The sequence below is a fragment of the Scardinius erythrophthalmus genome (assembly GCF_964197995.2).
Source record: "Scardinius erythrophthalmus genome assembly, chromosome: 6".
In the NCBI taxonomy this organism is placed as follows: domain Eukaryota; kingdom Metazoa; phylum Chordata; class Actinopteri; order Cypriniformes; family Leuciscidae; genus Scardinius; species Scardinius erythrophthalmus.
Window position 1 is genome coordinate 23,222,117 of NC_138226.1, and position 21,318 is coordinate 23,243,434.

Here is a 21,318-nt window from a genome sequence, read left to right on the forward strand (position 1 = left end):
GATGATCTCATGGTCTTTGCTCCTAACGAGCAGGTTGCACTTACCAGGTTGGAGATGGTGTTCTCAAGACTCAAGGCCCACAACCTCAAACTTTCCCCTAAAAAAATGCCATTTCTTGAGAAAGTCTGTAAAGTTTCTTGGTCATGTCATATGTGAAGATGGTGTCAAAACAGACTTTGATAAAGTAAAGGCCATTACGGAAGTACAAGCAGTGGATTTAATGGACTCTGATGGAATCACTCCATGCCACAAGAAAATCAGATCATTCTTAGGCATGGTACTATACTACCAACATTTTATAGAAAGATGTTCCATTAAAGCCAAACCCTTGTTCGACCTGATCTCAAAGACAGACACTAAAGGCTCCAGAGGCAGGAGGAGGAAACTCACCTCAAAGGCTATGTGCGTTAAACTCTCACCAGCAGACTGGACGGAAAAATGCCGGAAAGCATTTGACACTTTAAAGGAGGACCTTCTCACAAGTGTAACGCTGGCACACCCAGACTTCGAACGTGATTTCATACTGGCGGTAGATGCCTCGTTTGATGGATTGGGTGCTGTTCTTTCCCAGATCCCCGAGGGTAGCACTATGGCCAGGCCGGTGGCATTTGCTAGCAAGACGCTATCACGTTCACAGATAAATTACCCAGCCCACAGGCTAGAGTTCCTCGCACTTAAATGGGCGATATGCGACAAGTTCCATTTTTGGTTAAAGGGCCGTCATTTTACAGCTTGGACGGATAATAATCCCCTTACCTACATTCTCACCAAGCCGAGACTCGATGCTTGCGAGCAGCGCTGGGTTGCTAAGCTAGCCTCCTTCAGCTTTGACCTGAAATACGTACCCGGTTCTAAAAACATAGTCGCAGATGCATTGAGCAGGGAACCTTTCGTCCAATCGAGCGTGAGTCATCGACTAGTGACAGAACCTTACCAGTCCTTACTCAATCAGGTTGATGGAGTTGTAGATCACGTTGTCCAAGATTCCTTCCGACTTACCACTAACTGTCAAGTACTGAGTCCTGCTGATGATTCTTTTGGTACAGCTGGAGCTGGCAGTCAATGTCAAATGTCTTCAGATGCTTTGAGTCCACTAGATGTAGCTGCAGTATTGGACGCACATTCTTCTGTTAGTGTAGGACAATTCATTGGCGTGGAATCCATTCCGCAATTCCTTGATGTCGACCAGACTACTGCACTTAATGTGAGCGCACTTTCAGCTGCACAAGAACAGGATAATGCTGTGAGTCGAGCACTCTTTTACGTTCGGAGACACCGACGTCCTAGCAGGCATGAACGTGCTAGTGAACCTCGTACTGTTCTGAGACTTCTTAAGCATTGGACTAAACTTATCATCAGGGATGGCATGCTTTTTAAAGTCAAAAGAGACAATCAAATGAACAAAAAGTTGTATCAATTCATTGTGCCTGATGATTTAAAACAACAAGTACTTCATGGTCTGCATGATGCTGCTGGTCATCAAGGGCGCTCCAGGACACTTTCATTGGCCAGACAACGGTTCTTTTGGACAGGCATGGAATACGACATAGCGAATTATGTAAGGAACTGCATGAGATGTATTGTAGGCAAGACACCTGAACCAAAAGATCGTGCCCTCCTTGAGAACATACGCACATCTGAGCCGATGGAACTCATCTGCATTGACTTTTGGACAGCAGAGCAGGGTGACAAGAGTGTGGATGTCCTGGTAGCAACAGACCATTTCACCAAATTAGCCTATGCTTTTCCCTGCAAGAATCAGTCTGCTAAGCAGGTTGCTCATCATTTATGGAACAGTCTCTTCTGCATTTATGGATTCCCCAGGCGTGTGCATTCAGATCAAGGTCCAAGTTTTGAGAGCAAGCTGATGAAGGAGTTGCTGAATATGGCAGGTGTCAGTAAATCACACACGACTCCCTATCATCCAATGGGAAACGGAATCACTGAACGCTTCAACAGAACCTTAGGGAACATGATAAGAGCCTTACCTCCCCAGTCCAAAGCCAAGTGGCCACAGTCTTTGCAGATGCTGACATTCTGTTACAACTGCACCGTTCACGAGACCACAGGCTTTGCGCCTTTCTATCTGATGTTCGGGAGAGTTCCGCGTCTTCCAATCGATGTGATGTTCCAACATGTCCTGAGGGACGATACTGTTGTGAAGTATTCAGATTTTGTATCCAAACTCAAGTGCGACCTTGGTGAAGCTGCAAAGATTGCACAAAAGCACAGTTCAACTGAGCAAGCCCGGCATGCAAGGATCTATAATCGAAAAGTGAAGGGGTCACCTTTGACCATGGGCGATAGGCTTGGCGCGATAGTCGGTGTTACCGGTGTTACACGGTGTTCAGTCGCAACACCGGTTTCATCACTTGCCCACCGCAGCACCGCAAAAAAACATTTTTTTAAAGCAATTACGCAGTATCCGTATTTTCTGTCACCAGTTGACTAGCGTTGTATGATCACGCTCAACCATTCAAGCGCGACAAAACAAGAGACGGCGCTGTAAGTCCTCCCTATTACACACACACACGCGCGCGCGCGCACACACACACACACACACACACACACACACACACACACACACACGCGTCAGTATCGAGTTCTCTTTTCGGCCTTGAACAAAACATAACACACACAAATTATGCCAAAATGTCCGTTTTGTCGAGTGTCCTCATAAGAGCAAATGATTTAAATAATATCATAAATGAATGTAGAAATTTGTGAGAAAATGGGACGGTGTCAGATGGAGTGTCATTAATGTTAATCAAAGAACAAAGGTAAATTACTCACTCAGACCCCGCGCCAGGAGGATTAGTATACCGGTAGCCTAATAATCATGAATACACTCTCTTGTGTGCATGAATTAATCTTTTAACACATCTCCGGCGAACGGCTTCTTCACGCAAAATAAAAACTCTTCATAAAGCGCAGTGAAATTCATGTGGCGTTTCCTGATGAAACGAGGTTGTTCGTTAACTTCATTTTATACGTGCAATTCACACGAGCTCTAAACGAATGTGAGACTGCTACGATTAGTCAAACTTTATTAATGAAACAAAATCAGAGGGAATAGTTTCTTTAATGTATTTTTTTATTTTATTTTATTTTTACCGGTTGGCCGGTCACACGGCTTTCATAGTTTTCAGTTAGGCTAGTGCGGAGACCAGGGCCGGGTTTCCCGATAACGATGTATCTTTGATCTTAAGAGCGTTCTCTATGTGCAAGGTTACGCTCATCACACGCCGCAATTCCACGTGCGTTTCCCAAAAATACACTTAACATGAATGCGCAAGAACGCGTTCGTGATACTTAAGAGTCGCTGTCCATTCGCGAAGTGCTGAAATAACATGCGTTTTTCAAGAATAATAATGAACCCACCATTCAAACACTGTGGTTGAATCCGAAATCACGCCCTATACCCTCAAATAGGGCGTTATTGTTCTCAACATGAATGATCTCAAGCAGTGAAAAATAGAGGACACGGACAACGCGCTGAAAGACAGGACCGAGCAGGTAATAATATGAAACAAAGTCTCAACTTTCAAATTTGGTCAGTCAAACAAATATAAAATAGGCCTACCGTTTTTTGGCTCTTTAATGTGTCGTGACAGATTGCCTCAGTTAAAGCCAAGTTCAAATCCACCGAAGTTAATCAATAACTCTTCTGACTGCTTTATCGCACAAAAATGGTGGAATTTGATTGGTTAGATCGCATGTCAATCAAACTCAATACGAATGATGAATTGACGCCATGTAAAAAAAAAAAAAAAAAAAAAAAGACATCACTCTAACACCCCCCACCCCCACGATGAAACTGGTAATACCGGTGTTGTCACAAGTCGATTAACCGGTGGGAGAATATTATCACCGTCACATCTCTAATGGGCGACAGAGTCCTTCTGGCCAATCGCGGCGAGCGTGGCAAACGAAAGATTGCAGACAAATGGGAGTCTAACCTCTACGAAGTTATGTCTGTGAGATCACCCATCAATGTCTTTCGGATAAGAGACACTGTAACAGGCAGAGAGAAGGTTGTGCACAGGAACCTTTTACTCCCAGTTAACTTTCTGTACAAGGATGGCCGTGATTTACCATTTGAGTCCCATTCAAATGATTCAACTTCAAATTTACCTGACCTTCCTGAGAGTGATGCAAGAACGGCCCACTAGGTAATGCAGTCTGATCAGCATAATTGTCCAGATAATGCGAGTGACTCAGTTGCCTTGTCCAGAGTTCAGTGTTTCTTGGATGTGCAGAATCCCGATTCAAAGGCAGACTCTAATACTTGCAACCATTCTGTACGCATGGAACTGGGAGAAGACATTCCGTGTTTATTAGATGAAGGACTACCTACTGACGATGAGTTAGATCAAAGTTTCTCTCAGCAATCTTTGACAGTGTCAGTTTTTCCACTTTCACATGAAGTAAATAACCCTGTTCCGGATACAGTTAACCCTGTAATTTGCAATCAACCAAAGCACTTTCAAACAGGCACATTTAGTACAAGGGTTGGTAGGATCATTAAACCTCCACGAAGATTGATTTGCGAGATGAATAGTCAGTTTGTGCATGATTCATCACCTCCAGTGATTTCTCTTTTTGATGTGGTGAAAAACCTTTTTCATGGGTAAAATTTTATTTTGATATAGTTTTGAGTAGAGATTTTGTCTCGAGAAGTCATTTAAATCTTTGACTTGTGTATATGAAGAGAGGTGTATAGGGCATCTCTTTAGTCTGTGTTAAGTCTGGATTTTGGTACCAGTCCATACTTGCATACTTCCTCTGGAAGAATTTTGTAACTGATACTTACACTGCAATATGTCAAGGAGTTTCTTACCTTTTCTCTTTTCCAGTCATCCTTGTTTTGTTTTTGACCTTTTCTGATTCTTGTATTAAGTTTTCTATTGTTCAGGCGCTTTCCCCAGTTTAGCATAATTTAAGGGGGGTGTATGTAACGGAGTGTATGTTAAATGTATATGTTAAATTACTGCATAAATGGGACAGCGCCATCTGTCTGATGCGTGATGGTATTTAGGGCACGAAATAGGTACCGCCCACAGCAGAAATGACGAGATATGCTGTGGGTAAGTTGCACGTTTTAGCGATCAGAGAATAAGCAGTTAAAAGTGTCCAAAACACATAAATAATCTCTTTATTGTGGATTAATCCTGCAATGAAACTGCAAGGCATGTTTTGATGTGTGTTTGGCGTCGAGTGTGTTATGTTATATCGAGTTATATTGATTTTGTATTACGAGGCATAACCGTAATTAATTTGTGCATTGTCTTGTGTTTATGTAGAACTGATTTATTCTCTGAAGAAGTGAAAAGCCTATTTCCATGTTTGTGTCTCCATTGTGCAGGTAAATATTTTGTTATAATGTGTTTTATGTATTAATTGCTCTTTCATGTGCATGTTCACCACTAGATGGGGATGTTTCCCTTTATATTGGATATAATTAAATTTGTTCTGTATTTCATTGAGTTGATTTGTAATTAACTCTTGGAAAATGTATTATAACTGTCAAACTGCTAATTGTACTCACTATACGATCACAACGCAACAGAAATATTGCATTAATCTAAAAAGATTAAAAAAGAAAAAGAGTACTGTTTCAAATAAACAGCAGAAATGACGAGATATGCTGTGGAACTGATTTATTCTCTGAAGAAGTGAAAAGCCTATTTCCATGTTTGTGTCTCCATTGTGCAGTGTGCAGTGTACAGACCAACCAGGCAACACCGTCACACATGGGGCACCTTTATGATAGCATCAAAATCGCTATTTTTGAAACACTAAGAAGGCTCGACAGTCGACACAACATGAAACTGTGCTCGAAGTATCACCAGGGGCTCTACACATGAACTTGAGCATTGACTACATTATTTGTGTACACAAAGTTTACCAAAAAGAAAGGTTTCGTACGACTCACTTTATCAATTAGTGTTTCCAGTGGAATTTTGTCAGTCATAAGTAGTCGATCTCCGAATGCAACGTAACATGAGGAGAGTAAAGACGGAAAGCTCCTAAAACTTGTTTCCATATAAATTCACGGATAATTTTTTATCTAAGTTATCATGCTTTTCATTGAAATTACAAGTTCATGGCATTTCCTCATATGGAGTCAGTTCATTATGTTGCATTCGGAGATCGACTACTTTTGACTGACTAAATTTCAGCCACCAGAAACACTAACTGATAGAGTCCTACAAAACCTTTCTTTTTGGTAAACTTTGTGACACAATGTAGTCAATGCTCGAGTTCACGTAGAGCCCCTAGTGATACTTCAAGCAAAGTTTCATGTTGTGTCGAGCCTTCTTAGTGTTTTAAAAATAGCAATCATAGAAATGCCCATGCACTCCAATTCAAAAGGCATTTTGACCAAAAATAAAATAAAAATACGGTCAATCTTAAAAGTGCCGTTTCCATTCTAATTATGCTTTAACACGAAAGTTTGACTCGGGTACATTAACAAAAAGAGCCTAGGTTCAATTTTGGCTAGAGTTACCTTTTAACCAAGGGCTCAAGGTTTAGCTGGTTAGTGTGGTACAGTTACACCCTGCTGGATGATGCTGTAACTCCAACATTATGGTGGAAAAACATCTCGCTCTAATTGGAACTGAGTGTTCATGAGCAACAACTGAAAAGCTGAAATGAAGTGAAGATGCATAATGTGAATCGAATGATGTCTCCTGATGGAAGACGCAGACCTGCCAACATCTACGCATTTTGCGTATCGGATACGCATTTTGACTTTAAAGTACGCTGGTACGATTTGTTACTCTATAAACACTAGATGTCGCCTTGGGGTTCTAAACATGCGTCAAAACCGCCGCCATCTTTGAACAGGGGTCTTGCCATAGGAAGTAGCAAGGTAACGCTGCTATCTCCACCTATACTTTGATTTTATGGATGATACCGGACTTTTGTGCTGCGTATGGATGTTCACACGAACGAAATCTAAACCAGACAGCATGGGATTACATTTACTCTGTGGATGGTAGTAGTCAAGTTGTTGTTTTTATAAGTTCAGTGTACATTTCTCTGCTTGGAGGAAGAAAATGAACTGTGATTCTCGCACAGCTAATGAACTGTGAATATTCTTTAGATATTATTTGAAATAACTCTTGTGTTTAAAATGTACAATATGCAGGAGTTGATCCTCAATACCCACTTTTGGCTGTGATGTGCTGTGTTGTTCCTAACTTTTGATTTTGATTGATTTTTTACCGATTGTAGCCTACTCAAACCTTTTAATGAAAAAAAAAAAAAAAACCTGTAAGTAGGCTACAGTCCTAATAGTAGGCTATGCTGGTCCTCTCCCTGTCAATCTTCAAACAGTACATCCATGATTATTATACATAGAATTGCACTCTATGCACTTACTTATTGCACGTTAACTGGAGCGCATCTCATCCTAACTTAACGAAACTCAGCCTATGCCTCACACAGACATGAGAAATACATCAAATACACAAAGCTTAAATAGTCTTTAAACGAAATAATTTAAAACGAAAGAAAAAAGCTAGGCTACTCTCTGATTATGTAATCCATTATGTGCATTTCTCTCTCTAGGCGCGTTCACTACGGAGATGGCGATCGTCAACTTCATCTCTGCTGCCGAGTCGACACTGTCAGAAGTTTATTAATAAAAATCAATGCACGTCACCGGATTTACAAATGCACTTCTTACTTGTTGCACGCACACATATTATGTCGAAATAACGAGATATTATGTTGAAATAACATTATTCTTAATAAAACATCTTTTAGAATATTTGATTGAATGCTGAATGTTGCGCTTGTTCAATTTAATAAAATTAAAAATTGAATTGTGATCATTAAAATAATTGAATATTAAATATTTAGTGGCCAAGTTTTGCTCATTTAGGCTATATATGTATTATATAGCAATAGTTTATTCTAAGTTTACTCAAGTGGAAGAATGTGACTAATAAACTTAGGCCTACTAGCACTATGCATTATATTTTGAAAAATAAGTAATTATCTTAATATCAAAACCTTAAATTTCCTCTTTTTCTTTCACATGGCCTGATCTATAAAACACACAGAAAGGTCGTTCTCTGACACTCTCTGATCCCTACAGGCCTGCATGCTGGTGTTTTATCCAGACTTTAAGTCAAGCGGGGTTTCCTCTGGACTCAATGATAAATACATGTCTGACCGTTGGAACGAACCATAAAAACTAGAAAATCGCATTCATGACGATTTATGGTGATTTGATTTGTGGATTACTGATAAACGCGAGTCTAGAGAAACTATGCGTGTAGGCTATTTATTCATTCTCAGTGTTGAGAAATGTAGCTTCATGTGTTACGTTATTGTGTTAATAATAACTTAAGTACCTAATTATGTTACATATTTATTTTGTATGAAAATTAGCGCGTTAGTTACTTAGATTAAAAAGTACCGTTGTATCTGCGCGAGCTCTCTCTCACAAACACGGACGCGCGCACAGTGAGAGAAGATAACTAAAATTAAAATTGACAGGCTCAGTTTAAATTTTGTTCTTGCTTTTTTTTCTGTCAAAATGTCTGAAAGCATTTTGTATTATCCATCCGTGTTTTTAATATTCGTTAAGTGACGGACATTTTAGGCTACTGTTAACACCAGGGCCAAAAAGAAAATTTTGTAGGCTACATTTTAAGGTTAAATTAATGCATCAATCTGGTACTTTGATCTTCAACCCAGGAACTGTGCACATTGAACAAAGAAAAACCATTGACTTGTACCTGGACACTAAAGAGGGCTCAAACATCTTATTAGTTATCATATAGAGTCTCAGTCTACATTACATTATCACTGGTGTTTATGATTTATATAAGTATTCCTATGACGTAAAATCCATATAGCCAATCATATGTAGGCTACTTTATAAATTAAAATGAATATTTCAAAAGTATATTTTACATTACACTATAGTATCTGGAAATTACAATACTTTTGTCCTCCTAATTTCTTCACTTGCAAGAAATTATGGAGAATTTATTATTATTTTGGAGAAAAACACCAGATCACCATGCTGATCGCATGAGCAAAGTGCGCACTTCTTTAAATCACGCAGCACAAACAGAATGTCTAGGCTACTTAATTAAAGTCTTGTGCTGTTTTATAAAGGCACAAAGCCATATCACGATTTCGATTTTAATTCGTTGACAAAATATAACGCTAGAGACCTTTATATTAGGCTATAAATTTTACATCTCAAGTGTTGGGAAAAGGGAGAAGAGCGATTTCGGCAAAAGGCGGATTCGAACTCGGGTCGAACGCATCCAAAGCTACTTTCAAGCACCTCACACCTTACGACCTATGTCACTGTAGATATTTAGTGGTGGGCGTATTTTTGCTAAAAAAGACAGGCACTTAGTGCAAATATACGCTCCATCATCAGAAATGTAAAAAAATTTGCCTCGCTTGGGCAAAAATCTCTTGGTGTGGTGGGGGCTCTCAATGGCGCCCCCCAGCTGTTTGCGCCCTGCTTGGCGACCGCCTAGTTTGCCTATGCCTAGAAACGGCCCTGGTTAACTCAGCCCTCATTATATGTCGAATTCGTCTAACTTATAGGCTACTTAAAATTATTTTTTAGAATAAGTGATTCGTTATGCTATTATTGGACTCCTGTCTATTCATTGTCACCTGTTTTCTAAAAATATGTTAACATTTATTCAGTTAATGCGTGTTCTGTTTAACATGTGCAATGTTTAAACGCAAAGACAGAACTTCACAAATAGAATCCCTTTTCCCTGTGGGAATTAGGATCATATTTTGGATGTTGGAATAATAAATTAAGTAGCCTATCTTAAGTGTACACAATGTTCCTATTTTCAATAAAAAAAAACAACAACTTTATTCTAGGGGTTTCTTAATTTTAGACTAGTTGACCAGCACACATTAAATGCAATGCAATGTAATGCATGCGTGTCGTCGTCATCCACCCCCCCCCCCCATAATTTCAAGGTTGACAGGTATGAAGAAGTCAAAAAACTTGAAGAATCTCAATATGCCTCCTTTCAAAGCACAGAAACACTCATCTTTAGCCATTTTTAAACATTACTCACCATTATAAATTTTCTGGCTGGTTCAGATGCTTCATCTAAAGGCACTGGTGCAGGAAAAGCTTCCTTGTAATCTTAAAAGCACACACATTTTAAGATTAACACTGTGTGAATGTAGTACCAGCATATAATGTACCAGCATATAATGTTCTTCACCCATAATGCTTCACTGTGAATTACAAGAATAATAGGGAAATGAAAGTGTCTACATTACAAGATGATCACTAGAACAACAGCACAATTGTTTCAGTGAGTACTAACCAGTGCTGAAAGAGATGATGTTGATCTTCAGGGAGCGGTCCAGAGATTTAAGGACTTGAAGGGCAATCCTGCGGGCGTTCAGCATGGCGTCTCCCCGCATGGACTTGGATGAGTCCAGTAGAATGACCACATCGCTCACACTGGACGGATCTCCAGAGCTGGAAACCCCGCTTGACTTAAAGTCTGGGTAAAACACCAGCATGCAGGCCTGTAGGGATCAAAGAGTGTCAGAGAACGACTTTTCTGTGTGTTTTATAGATCAGGCCATGTGAAAGAGAAAGAGGCATTTTTGTCTGCAATATCAGTCAGATGTGACTGATTATTTCATTACCTGACTATATTTATCCGGATGGTTCTCGACCAACATCCTGGGCATGTGGATATTAGAAAGACTGAAGTACACCTGTAACCCTTCAGATCCAAGAGTCTGTCCCGGTAACGTGCTGACCACAGCCTTACAGTCGGTCATCTGAATGGGAAAAACACTGATACTGTTAATAATACTGTTCAAAACCAAATATGTTTTATTTCCTTTGGAGAACACAAGTATTTAGTAAGACAATCCACAAAAATAAGTAAAATAACCTTGGTTCTGATGCGGTGTGAAGAACTCAAGTTGATGATCTCGTAAGGCATTTCAATGGACATAGACAGAGAAAACTCCCTGAAAAAAAGAGGGAACGAATGAAAGATTGTGATATTATAAAGATTTTTAGTGAATCTTTAGTGAATATCCCTGTGAATTCCCCAGGGTTTGAGACTCTCACCCCTCTGACTGAAGCTCCGTTACACCAATCTTTTCAACAGTTGCCTGAAATACAACAAAACTCTCAGTCAAAACACTGTAACTAACAGCAGCCCATACAGTAGTTTAACTACAGTGACTAAAGACCAATCGTGTCGTACCTGAGTAGTCAGATTAAGGGCGGCGCTCTGTTGCCATGGTGCCACGCTGCCAGCCAGAGAGAAGACTATAAAGCCTGATCTCACCACCAGCTCAGTGATGAACGTCACCTTGATCAAAACTGTGGCTCCGGGAGGAAGGTTCCCCACGCTGATAGTAAATACATCCTGCCTCACATAAACACATGACCTTAAAGAAGCCTTCTGATACATTATCACTCATGCATCAGAGAAAGAAACAGTAGTAAGTAACTCACAGGTGCATCCTGGTCCATCAGGTAGGCTCCATGGCCTTTCTCTATGGCTTGCTTGTACTCCTTACGAGCCTGCTCTTTTTCCTTTACCTACAGGACAAAGAAAGACATTGAAAACTGATGAGAAAGCAGAAATGAAGAGCAAAAGCTGCATTCGGCAGATTCTGAATGACTTTAACCTTTCCAACGACGTGTTTTCCATTGATAAAGGCTTCAAATCCACACACTGCTGCCGTCTCCTCCAGTGGAAAGACGTACTTTGCTTCAATGGGAACAGCACTCTTGTTTGTGTAGGTCTGAAAAATGATGACCTGATGACAGAACAGAGAAAGTTTTGGTTATGGTTACAGTTTGAAATTGTCATTATAATTTTGCTATGGTTCTTTCTTTTATTTTGTTAACCCTTTTGGATTTTACTTTGAAGTTCTTAAACACCACGTCATGTCTTTGTTCCCTATTGCACTCTTTGTTCCCTATTATAATTGTGTCCATTGCTGTTTTGTTTTCATCTGCCTTAATTTAACAATTTTATTACCACCCCATATTTGCTGTCAGCCTCTTCATCTCTAATTAAAATGTTCATATTTTTAATCATATTTTCTGATATTTCACTTATTCTATTTATCCTTTATTCTCACTTTTTATGTTTCATAACATTGTTGAACACATGATTGACCTTAGCAGTGAGAGAAAACAGTGATGCTTTGATTGAAAACACACAGCTGCTTTGTATCGCTCATACACTCGCAGTCCAGCTGTAGTATCACACCTGACACAGCAGGTCCATCAGCTTGCACCTCACATTGACAGCCTGAAGAGGAATTTTCTGACCATTGCTGTCCAGCAAACCTGCAGTCATCTCCTCCAGAGGGTTTTTAGTGGACTCCAAACCCTCACTGTCATCACTGGACACTAAAGAAACACATTAAACAAAACCAATGATCAATTTCACAAATCCAAATCAGAGCATTCAGCTTTACAAAGCATTAGATGACCCTGAAGAATGATTTTACCTCCGCCATGTCAAAGTTCACCGTTAAAGGGCACCTGATTATGCAAAATTCACTTTTACATGGTGTTTGAACAAATGTGTGTTGGCAGTGTGTCTACACAACCACCCTATAATGATAAAAATCTACCCAGTGCTTTTTTTATAATCCCCATAAATCATAAGCACTGTCCAGAACGAGCTGTTCTCAGATTCGGGGCAATGTGACATCACTTTGCACAGGCCCATCCCACGACTGTTGATTGACACTGCAGTTTGAGCATAGACCCGCCCTGAGTGAGCTGGACACAGTCCACTAGTGTTTCGACGCTTGAGCAGCTGTAGACAAGAATTTCTCCTTAGCGATTGAGGTGTTTTGTTGTTGGATGTAAGAATGAACATAGCAGTCTTCATTTACTCTCGTTGTTACTCGAGGATGGATCTGTACTGTTTGTGATCCAGCTTATGGTCTTCAGAGCGACAGGACTAACGTTACTGACCACGGCAGAAATGAAAGTGAGAGCGCGCACTTTATGACAGCTCATCGAGTCATTTTACGGATATAAGGTTTACCAGTTTATTAAGCACTCACTGAAAAGGTGTGTATATATTTGTTTACTGTTAGTTGTAATGAGTGTTTTGTGTACTTCGCTGTGTATGTTGATAATGAAAGGGAGAGAGAGAGAGTTTAAGGATAAGACTTTAATGCGCACTTCTTTTACTGTGTTTATTCAGCTCTTACAGTGATTCTCTGGAGTAAAACTAACGCTCATCTTTTGTGTGATGTACAATAAACTTCACTGAACTCGTCAGTATATTTTGGTCATCATTCGGACGGGGTTTGCTACAGCAGGCTTGAATTAAGTGGATAAAAGCAGATGACAAATAAGTTAGAACCATAATTAAACTAAACTATACCTGTTCGATCTCCATACAGCATATATTCTCTGGCTCTGTGGGCATTATTGTCTGACTCCGAGTCGAAATGAACTCCGCAACAGAGAGTTTCTGTTCTGATATTATCACCAGATGAGATAGTCCTGGCTCTGAGCACGAGCTCGTGAGGCTCCGCCCTGTGGGCTGGCAGGAGCAGTTCATATTTCATTTAAAGGTATACACACTAAAACAGCACGTTTTTCTGAGCTCCAAAAAATGACAATTTAAACATGCTGTAAAAAATGATCTGTTGGGTATTTTGAACTAAAACTTCACATACATACTCTGGGGACATCAGAGACTTATTTTACATCTTGTGATAAGAGTCATAATAGGTGCCCTTTAAAGGGCTGTTCTGCGTGACTCAAACTTGGGTCACCCAAAGCGCTGTAGCGCTATATATTGGAGTGCTGCACACAAGAATATGAGCTCCGCCATCATGTAATTTCATTACATTTTTAATGGATTTGACAGATCTACAACAGATTCCTCCACATATAAAAGCTCTTTCTACATGTCCTGTTCACTGGACGTTACTCACAGATGTCAGACTTGTCTGTGAGCTGTGTGAACTCCACAACTGTGTTGATATGAGGCTGGAACTCTTTTAACTCGTCTCCCTCCAGAGTGTACTGAACCACATACTTCAGTCTGATCTGCTCTGTGTTATAGACAACAAACTCATCATCCTGTCAAATAGAAACCAGCACACACAAACACAAGAATCACATTAGATCCCAAAAACATGAGCAGAATAATTGAGTACAGAGAAAATGACTAGCACCTCAAATTCAGAGAGTCTGTTGGGTGTGCGGCGGACTCCATGTACACTGTGGTAGCCGTCAGGGGCGCAGGTCAAAGTGGTGTCTTTCTTCAGCAGGTCTTTGCAGCGACCCAACGCCACTTCACACACCAACAGCAGCCGAGAGCCGTCAGTTACACTGGGCTTGGAGTATTTCAAACTAGTGCTTTAACACAGAGCAGAAACTTACTGATTGGTTAGTTGTAGTTGAACAATCTTCAGTTGTCATGAAACTGGAGTATTTACAAATCAGTCATATTAAAAGACCACTGACTTTAGAGAGTCACTGAAGTAGATTCCTCCTCCAAGATTCCCGATATCCGTCCTCTCAATTCCATGCTGTTCGACTCCAACCCTGGGCAGCAGCAGACCTCTACATAGAATATTCCATTTAAAAAAAATTATATTTAATTAATTACATAAGATGAATAATGAATTAAATGAATGATAATGAATCATGTTAACACTTGTAGAGAAAATCCCAAAAACGAACAAAAGACATTACATGATTATTGCAGAAGAGTAAATCATTGAATAGACATTACAAAAAGTGATTTCTGTCAATTTATAGACAGATATTAGAGATTAAAAGGGTTGGTCTACATTGTGTTTTTAGTATTGCTCATTTCCTCTATTTTTACATTTAGATTAATTTGCCATCATTTATTAATTTAATAACACGGTTAAATGTAATCTTACTACATTAAATGCAAATCTCAACAACAATGTCCAGTTTTGTTCATTATAATGTTGGTATTAAAAATGTTTATTTGGTTAGAAAAATGGTTCAGCCACACACACTGTCTGTCTTCACTTACTCCACCACAGTATATGGTCAAAGACAATAGAATAACACAAGACGCGTCACTCGTATTGTTTTGAAAGTGGAAAAGTGCAACGCTCAATATAGCGGAATGAGTCCCACTTTCTAAATAAGAGCCAATCGCCGACTGGTAAAGTCATCGCCTCACTGCAGATGCCGTTAGAAGCTCCGGTTCCTATAGAAACAGTCAAGACGCCCTTCCACAGCGCATGCACATTAGCTTGATCCAAAATTAAAAAAATTCATTTTCTGTCACAATTCAAACAAAATTTATGAGACAGTTGTTGTCAGATTTCGTTGGTAATTTTAAATATGAAATTGAATCGTGAGCTTGGTGAAAAGAGCTGCACTTGCATGCCCGAGAGGTGTTTCAAAGATGGCCGCCGAGTGAAATGACTTGTTTAAAAGGGACTTTGAAATGGTTTATGTCAGACATAGGTTTGTGTGGTTTTGTCACTGTGTAAATATTATTTTTAAAAGAATATGCTCTTACCGTGACAGTATTCCAACAAAACTACTGGGACTGGTGGAGTGAAGGAGAGGCTTAATTTTTCCTAAATCCTCCCAAAACATTTGAAGCTCCACCCCTCTGCTTACACGCAGTATCTGCTGAATCTGAACAGGCCTGTAGTGGATACAAGATTAACACCATCATAATATATTCATGTTTGAACTTCAGACCACAGTCGTCACAATCAAGTTTACCTTTCCTGAAGCAGTTGAGAGACAACATGAAACTCAGGGTTTTGTGGTGGAACAACCTCAATGCTGCACCTCAGAGCTCGATACTTTCCCAGAGACGAGGGCGAGGGGCTTCCCAGAGTGGCTTCACTCACATTCAGAATGTCTCTTATCAGCTGAGGACGACAGAAGACTTTAAAGTACCAGTCTGCACTGTGTGTGGAGTTAAAAATCCATATTGAAGAATCTACCAAAATCCCCAAATATGAAGGAATCTATTTAACCATGTATTATAATTGCATAAATGTTACCTGACAAAGATCAAGTTTCTGAGACACAAGCTTGTGTTTGGAAGGAGGGTCGATCATTCTGAGGGGTAGAAGAGTGTTGACCTCCTCTAGCAGGGCCTTGACTTCATCCTCTTTCTGAGTCTTTTGTGCCTGCAGTAACAGTCCCTCCACCCTGCTCACCTGCAACAGCACAGAGACATTAAACACACAACATTCCTGTGAGCTTCATGGTTGGATGTGTGTGTGTGATTATCTAAGGCTCATTCTCACATCATTAAGGCTGATTCTGGAGACAGGGACTGTCAGGGTGTTACTAAGGGAACCAAGAGCTTCGGTCCAAACCAGCTCCACAAAGGCGCCAACTTCCTGTGATAATGAGCTGCAGTTCAGCTTCTCCTCCAACAGAAGCTGCAAATCAAAAGAGTGAACTGATTTTACACTCATCGGACACGTTATATATGCACATACTGTACAGTATCAACTGAATAAAATAGATCTTCATAGAGCTGTTTCTGTGTAACCTGCTGCAGGCTGTAGGACGCCAAGCGTTCAACCTCAGGAGGAAGCGTGTGAGTTCTTGTGAATCCCTGTGTCTCCATCTCCTTCATCAGCAGGAGATACGCTTCCACAGCATCCTCAGACGTCACGCAGTACACAAGCTTGTCCTGCACCACTGCGCTCTACAATGAGAGAGTGTCAAGACAAGTCAAGAGTTCATTACCTCTCTCACAGTATATGAGTCCTATGATAACATCTAAACAGTTTAAACGGTGTTCGAGATGACCAAACCTCAGCTTCACGCAAGATTGAAGACAACACACGATACTGCTGGCCTTTTCGTCCTCTGGCACTCTGCAGCTCCAAAACAGACAAAGTCTTGGGTTTGACCTGCAACACAGACATGAAAAATCCTTCAAACTCAGGCAGTGATGGAGGCTACAAGAATCACTTCAGGAATGTGTTAAACTGGTCATCATACATTTATCATTATTTTATACTATTTATCTGTCTGAGTTCATTAAGTTGTGGAAGTTCAGAATGAGTTGTTTCTGCAGGTTAAAGTGAATAAATGGTCTATTTTGAGTTCTGAACAATACATTGTGTTTTACATAGTACGTGACCTCTTTTAATTCAAAGATCAATGTAAATAACATTTTTCTCACTCACCTTCTCAAAAACGGAATACTTGGCCACTTGAAAATATGAAGGAAATTCAGGCAGCTCATGGTCGCCGCCTCTGTAAACTCTGCATTGGGTAAATGAAAAGATGCAGTCAGGTAAACTAGCACATCTAAATAAATGATGTAAAAAATGTAGAACAATAAATAAACTTCAATAATTCTCAAGAACTGAAAGTGACAAAAAACAAGAGCATACCTGAACCTGCCGAGACTGGGTCCACCCTTCTCAAGAGTCTCAATCTCAATCTTTGAGAGTTCAGACTGACCTTTGAACTCCTCTTTTTCTTGTATCTGGGTCGACACTTTTCCTTCTTTATGGTGAAAAACAACTTTATGTCAACAGAGCAACAAAAATGTATGTTTAAATCTCACTTAATAATCTTATAACCTAAAAACAATGTCAAATACATTTTCAGGAATCTCCTACCTGGACGAGAGATGAATTCAGAGGTGGGACAAGCCAGCTGTGGGGCCAAATCATGCTCCGTCAAAGGCAGGAGACGCCCTTCATCCAGACAGCTCCACACATACTGCGTCCCAACCACTGGGATCCGGAGCTTCTGGATGCTGCGCTGCCGGTTACTGCTCAGGTCATTCACACTGCTGGTGACTACAAAAGAGCACTGGAGAAGAGAAAGCAGGTCAGAAGAAGACATACTCCAGCTCTTTAGTGACTTTTAGTAGAAACATTGCACACTTTGGTGTCACTTTTACATATTTTAAGTTGCCATGTTACTGTTGTAGGAACTAATATAAAATTAGCTTATAGAGAGTAGTTCATTTTAACCCACTGGTACGGTTCGGTCGTTTTAGACCTAAAAATTGCCAAGAGTGCAAAATAAACAAAATAGGCAGAGTAAGATCTAAAACTTGACTTGACTGTTTAGTTGAGCCAGAAGACTGAACTAAGAGGTTGAAAAATCACTGCCAGATGGATCAAAGTACTGACATTTTTTACACTTTTAGCGATTTAAAAAAAAATTAATTATAGGTAAAACACTTTCTCTGTGTTCAGGTTTGAATGTAATGATAATGCACAAACTGACACTTTAATTTCAATTTCAAATAAAAAAATGATAAACTTTGACAAGAAGTCTTAATTTTTCAAATGCAAAACCTAGCCTTATTAATGTAAGTAATTATGTCTGAAAACCCTGTTCAAAGAAAGGGAATTGCTCAGGCCTGTGTATTTATTTATATATGGGCCATTCTATAGAATTGGTGCAAACTGCTGTCCGACAACCCAAAAACACATTTAAAAAGCATTTAAGTATTCAAATTTTAGATGTTTACTAAGATCCTTCTATTATCTATTGAATCCCACAATAATATTTAAAATACAAGTAAGCTTAATATACGAACCCTAACCCTAACCCACGCTGTCCCGAACCCTAACCCCTAAATTTCAACTTGTGAAAATGATATTGAAATATTTTTTTCTATTTTTTCCATTGTTGTTTTTTACAAATATCCTTTTGATTTCTTTTAACAAGTTAAGTAAAAAAAAAAAAAAAAACACATTTATTTTATTTTTTATTTTTAAATGTGTAAAAAAAATGTGTCCCACATTTTCATGTCACTACCAAAACAGTGTGTGTTTTAGTCCATTGGTTGAGACTGATTTTTACCACACCCTTACATTTTTGATCAGGAAATATTCTTGTGTGCCTCTCTCTCATAGCCTCTCTTTCATTATAGATAGGAACCATCATTTTGAGGGAAATGTGTTTAAAAGTCTGAAAATCTGTGTGTAACTTTAAGAGATGTCACTACCAAACACCTTTTTTTCTGCAATTAAGCAAACTTTTTGGGTGTAATTCCATACAAATTAGTTTTTATGTGTACAACTGTTCAGAACTGTGCTAGGTAACCATGTGCTGGCTACATCTTTGAACTGGGTTTAAAAGTATCTTAAATTGTCACTACCGAAACAGTCATTACCGAAACATGACACCATTGTTTTGGTAGTGACAAAAGGGAACAATCATTTATTTGGGGGAAATTGTAGTTATGCAAATCATTAATATCTTAGTATGTTTTCGTAGGTGTTTTAGTATGTGAATTAAAATTTTGTAATATGATGTGGTCGCTACCAAAACATTACTGTCTCTACCGAAAATGTGCCGTCACGACCGAAACATGGATGTTTTGTCTAAAATAAAGTATACTGAATTATCAACTAAGATGTTATTATAGTGTTTGGTTCAATGTATATTCAAACTAATGAATACTTAACTTTGAAATCAGTATGATTAACTTAATGCCTTTTACAAAGAAAAATTGGGTTCAAATTCAAAATACAACAAATCTTATAAATTACACTTGAAATATTGTTAAAATTGTAATTGTTAGGCTATTGATTTACCTGTGAAAACTTAAAAAAAAAAGTTTACAAGGTAGATGTAAACAAAATATTAATAGGTCAATAGAAGCCATCTTATTAAATTATTTCGGTAGTGACAAATTTGGGGAGAGGAAAAATATTCCAAAACTTTCTGAAAATACAATATGATAATTTACTGCACATTACTAGAAATGTGTACTCTGGAAACAATTTGCATACATACCACATTTGTGGAAAAAGACACCTTTTTTTTAAAGATGTTTCCAACTCTGACTATGAACCAATTCTGCAGAATGGCCCATAGGGCTAAACTGGAGTCCAATGGTTAAACCTCATTATATTTCTTTCCACCACACGGCACCAATACAGATCTAAATCTAACATTTGTGTAAACAAACTCTGTTTACTGTTGTAAAAATGTAACTGTTTTGATGACAGAAAAAATATAGTTCAGTTAGAAAGAGTATAAAAATGAGCAGAACCTCTTTGTTGATGACATAAGAGATGTTTCCTCCATTTTCCAGAAGAGCCAGTCTCAGTTTGTTCTTCTCTTTATAAGGCACATTCTTCACATCTAACACTACAGTACAGTTTTCAAACACTGTCATGATGCCACTGAACATGCCAAGAAAAACGACAGAAGATAAACAAAGAAAAAATATCAATCAATCATACGAACACTATATGTACTTTATGCATTAACACAAACATATTCAAATAAAAATCGAATATTTATAAACAAATTATGTATACTATACATACATAGCTAAAACAAGTGAATTTAACTTTCTCTTGAAGTAATTAAACATTCAGGCAATAATCAAAATCGCAGTATGATAGATATCACGTCATTAGAAGATGGAAGAGCATATCTTACCGTGGAGAAGTTTATACCCTATTTTAAGAAAATACAATTAAAGAAGACGTAAACAATCTGCATGTGAAGTTTGTTAAATTACTTCCTGACTCGTACAGTATGTCAGTCACCCCCTATATAAACATTAGACGGGATCCAGTGGTTGAAACTCAGTTCTTCATGAGGCGCGTGTAGGCTACACAGCAGCTACGCCAGTGGTTCTTAATTCCACAGTCCTCGTGACCCACTGCTCTGCACATTTTGTATGTCTCCCTTATTTAACACACCTGAACCAGATCATCAGCTCATTAGGAGAGACTCCATAAACTGAACTGAGTGTGTCTGTCAGATAAGAGACATACAAAATGTGCAGACTCAGAGCAGTGGGGCACGAGGACTGGAATTGAGAACCACTGAGCTACGCGGAGAGTTTTCGTGTGTGTGTGTGTGTGTGTGTGTGTGTGTGTGAGAGTGAGTGAGTGACTGTAGTAGGTGTATCCAGGGCCGGATCTAGACATTTGGAGGCCCTAGGCAAAATTCATGTTGGAGGCCCCCCACCCCCAATAAAACACACTTGAAACAAATATGATTCCTAACCTTTTTATTTATACAACATTTAATTTTAAATTTAGTATATTTTTACTTACACAGTACATAAGTTTGGACAAATTACTATTTGTAATGTTTTTGAAAGAAGTCTCTTATGCTCATCAAGCCTGGATTTATTTGATCAAAAATACAGAAAAATAATATAGTGAAATATTATTACAATTTAAAATAATGGTTTTCTATTTTACTAGGCTATACTTTAAAATATATTTCTGTGATGCAAAGCTGAATTTAGTGTCACGTGATCCTTCAGAAAACTTTATAATATTCTGATTTATTATCAAATGTTAGATGGTGCTTAATATTTATTT

The 21,318-nt window shown here is 38.9% G+C and overlaps 1 protein-coding gene across 1 annotated transcript in view; it reads right to left on the minus strand.

The window, feature by feature from the left end:
• The window catches only part of LOC308691814 (protein mono-ADP-ribosyltransferase PARP4-like), a 33,684-nt gene extending 13,047 nt beyond the window's left edge, over positions 1-20,637 (minus strand). The window contains exons 1-23 of the mRNA XM_081367377.1: positions 20,420-20,637; positions 20,025-20,157; positions 17,626-17,821; positions 17,395-17,509; positions 17,185-17,263; positions 16,807-16,905; positions 16,539-16,697; positions 16,288-16,425; positions 16,039-16,197; positions 15,752-15,903; positions 15,540-15,671; positions 14,498-14,596; positions 14,206-14,389; positions 13,963-14,110; positions 12,267-12,409; positions 11,677-11,808; positions 11,501-11,587; positions 11,247-11,411; positions 11,108-11,151; positions 10,926-11,004; positions 10,672-10,809; positions 10,341-10,548; positions 10,083-10,153 (exon numbers count right to left, since the gene is read on the minus strand). Of these exons, the coding sequence (XP_081223503.1) occupies positions 10,083-10,153; positions 10,341-10,548; positions 10,672-10,809; positions 10,926-11,004; positions 11,108-11,151; positions 11,247-11,411; positions 11,501-11,587; positions 11,677-11,808; positions 12,267-12,409; positions 13,963-14,110; positions 14,206-14,389; positions 14,498-14,596; positions 15,540-15,671; positions 15,752-15,903; positions 16,039-16,197; positions 16,288-16,425; positions 16,539-16,697; positions 16,807-16,905; positions 17,185-17,263; positions 17,395-17,509; positions 17,626-17,821; positions 20,025-20,150 (2,853 nt within the window). The 5' untranslated portion in view covers positions 20,151-20,157; positions 20,420-20,637. The remainder of the gene's footprint in view (positions 1-10,082; positions 10,154-10,340; positions 10,549-10,671; positions 10,810-10,925; positions 11,005-11,107; positions 11,152-11,246; positions 11,412-11,500; positions 11,588-11,676; positions 11,809-12,266; positions 12,410-13,962; positions 14,111-14,205; positions 14,390-14,497; positions 14,597-15,539; positions 15,672-15,751; positions 15,904-16,038; positions 16,198-16,287; positions 16,426-16,538; positions 16,698-16,806; positions 16,906-17,184; positions 17,264-17,394; positions 17,510-17,625; positions 17,822-20,024; positions 20,158-20,419) is intronic.
• Positions 20,638-21,318: the final 681 nt, after the last annotated feature.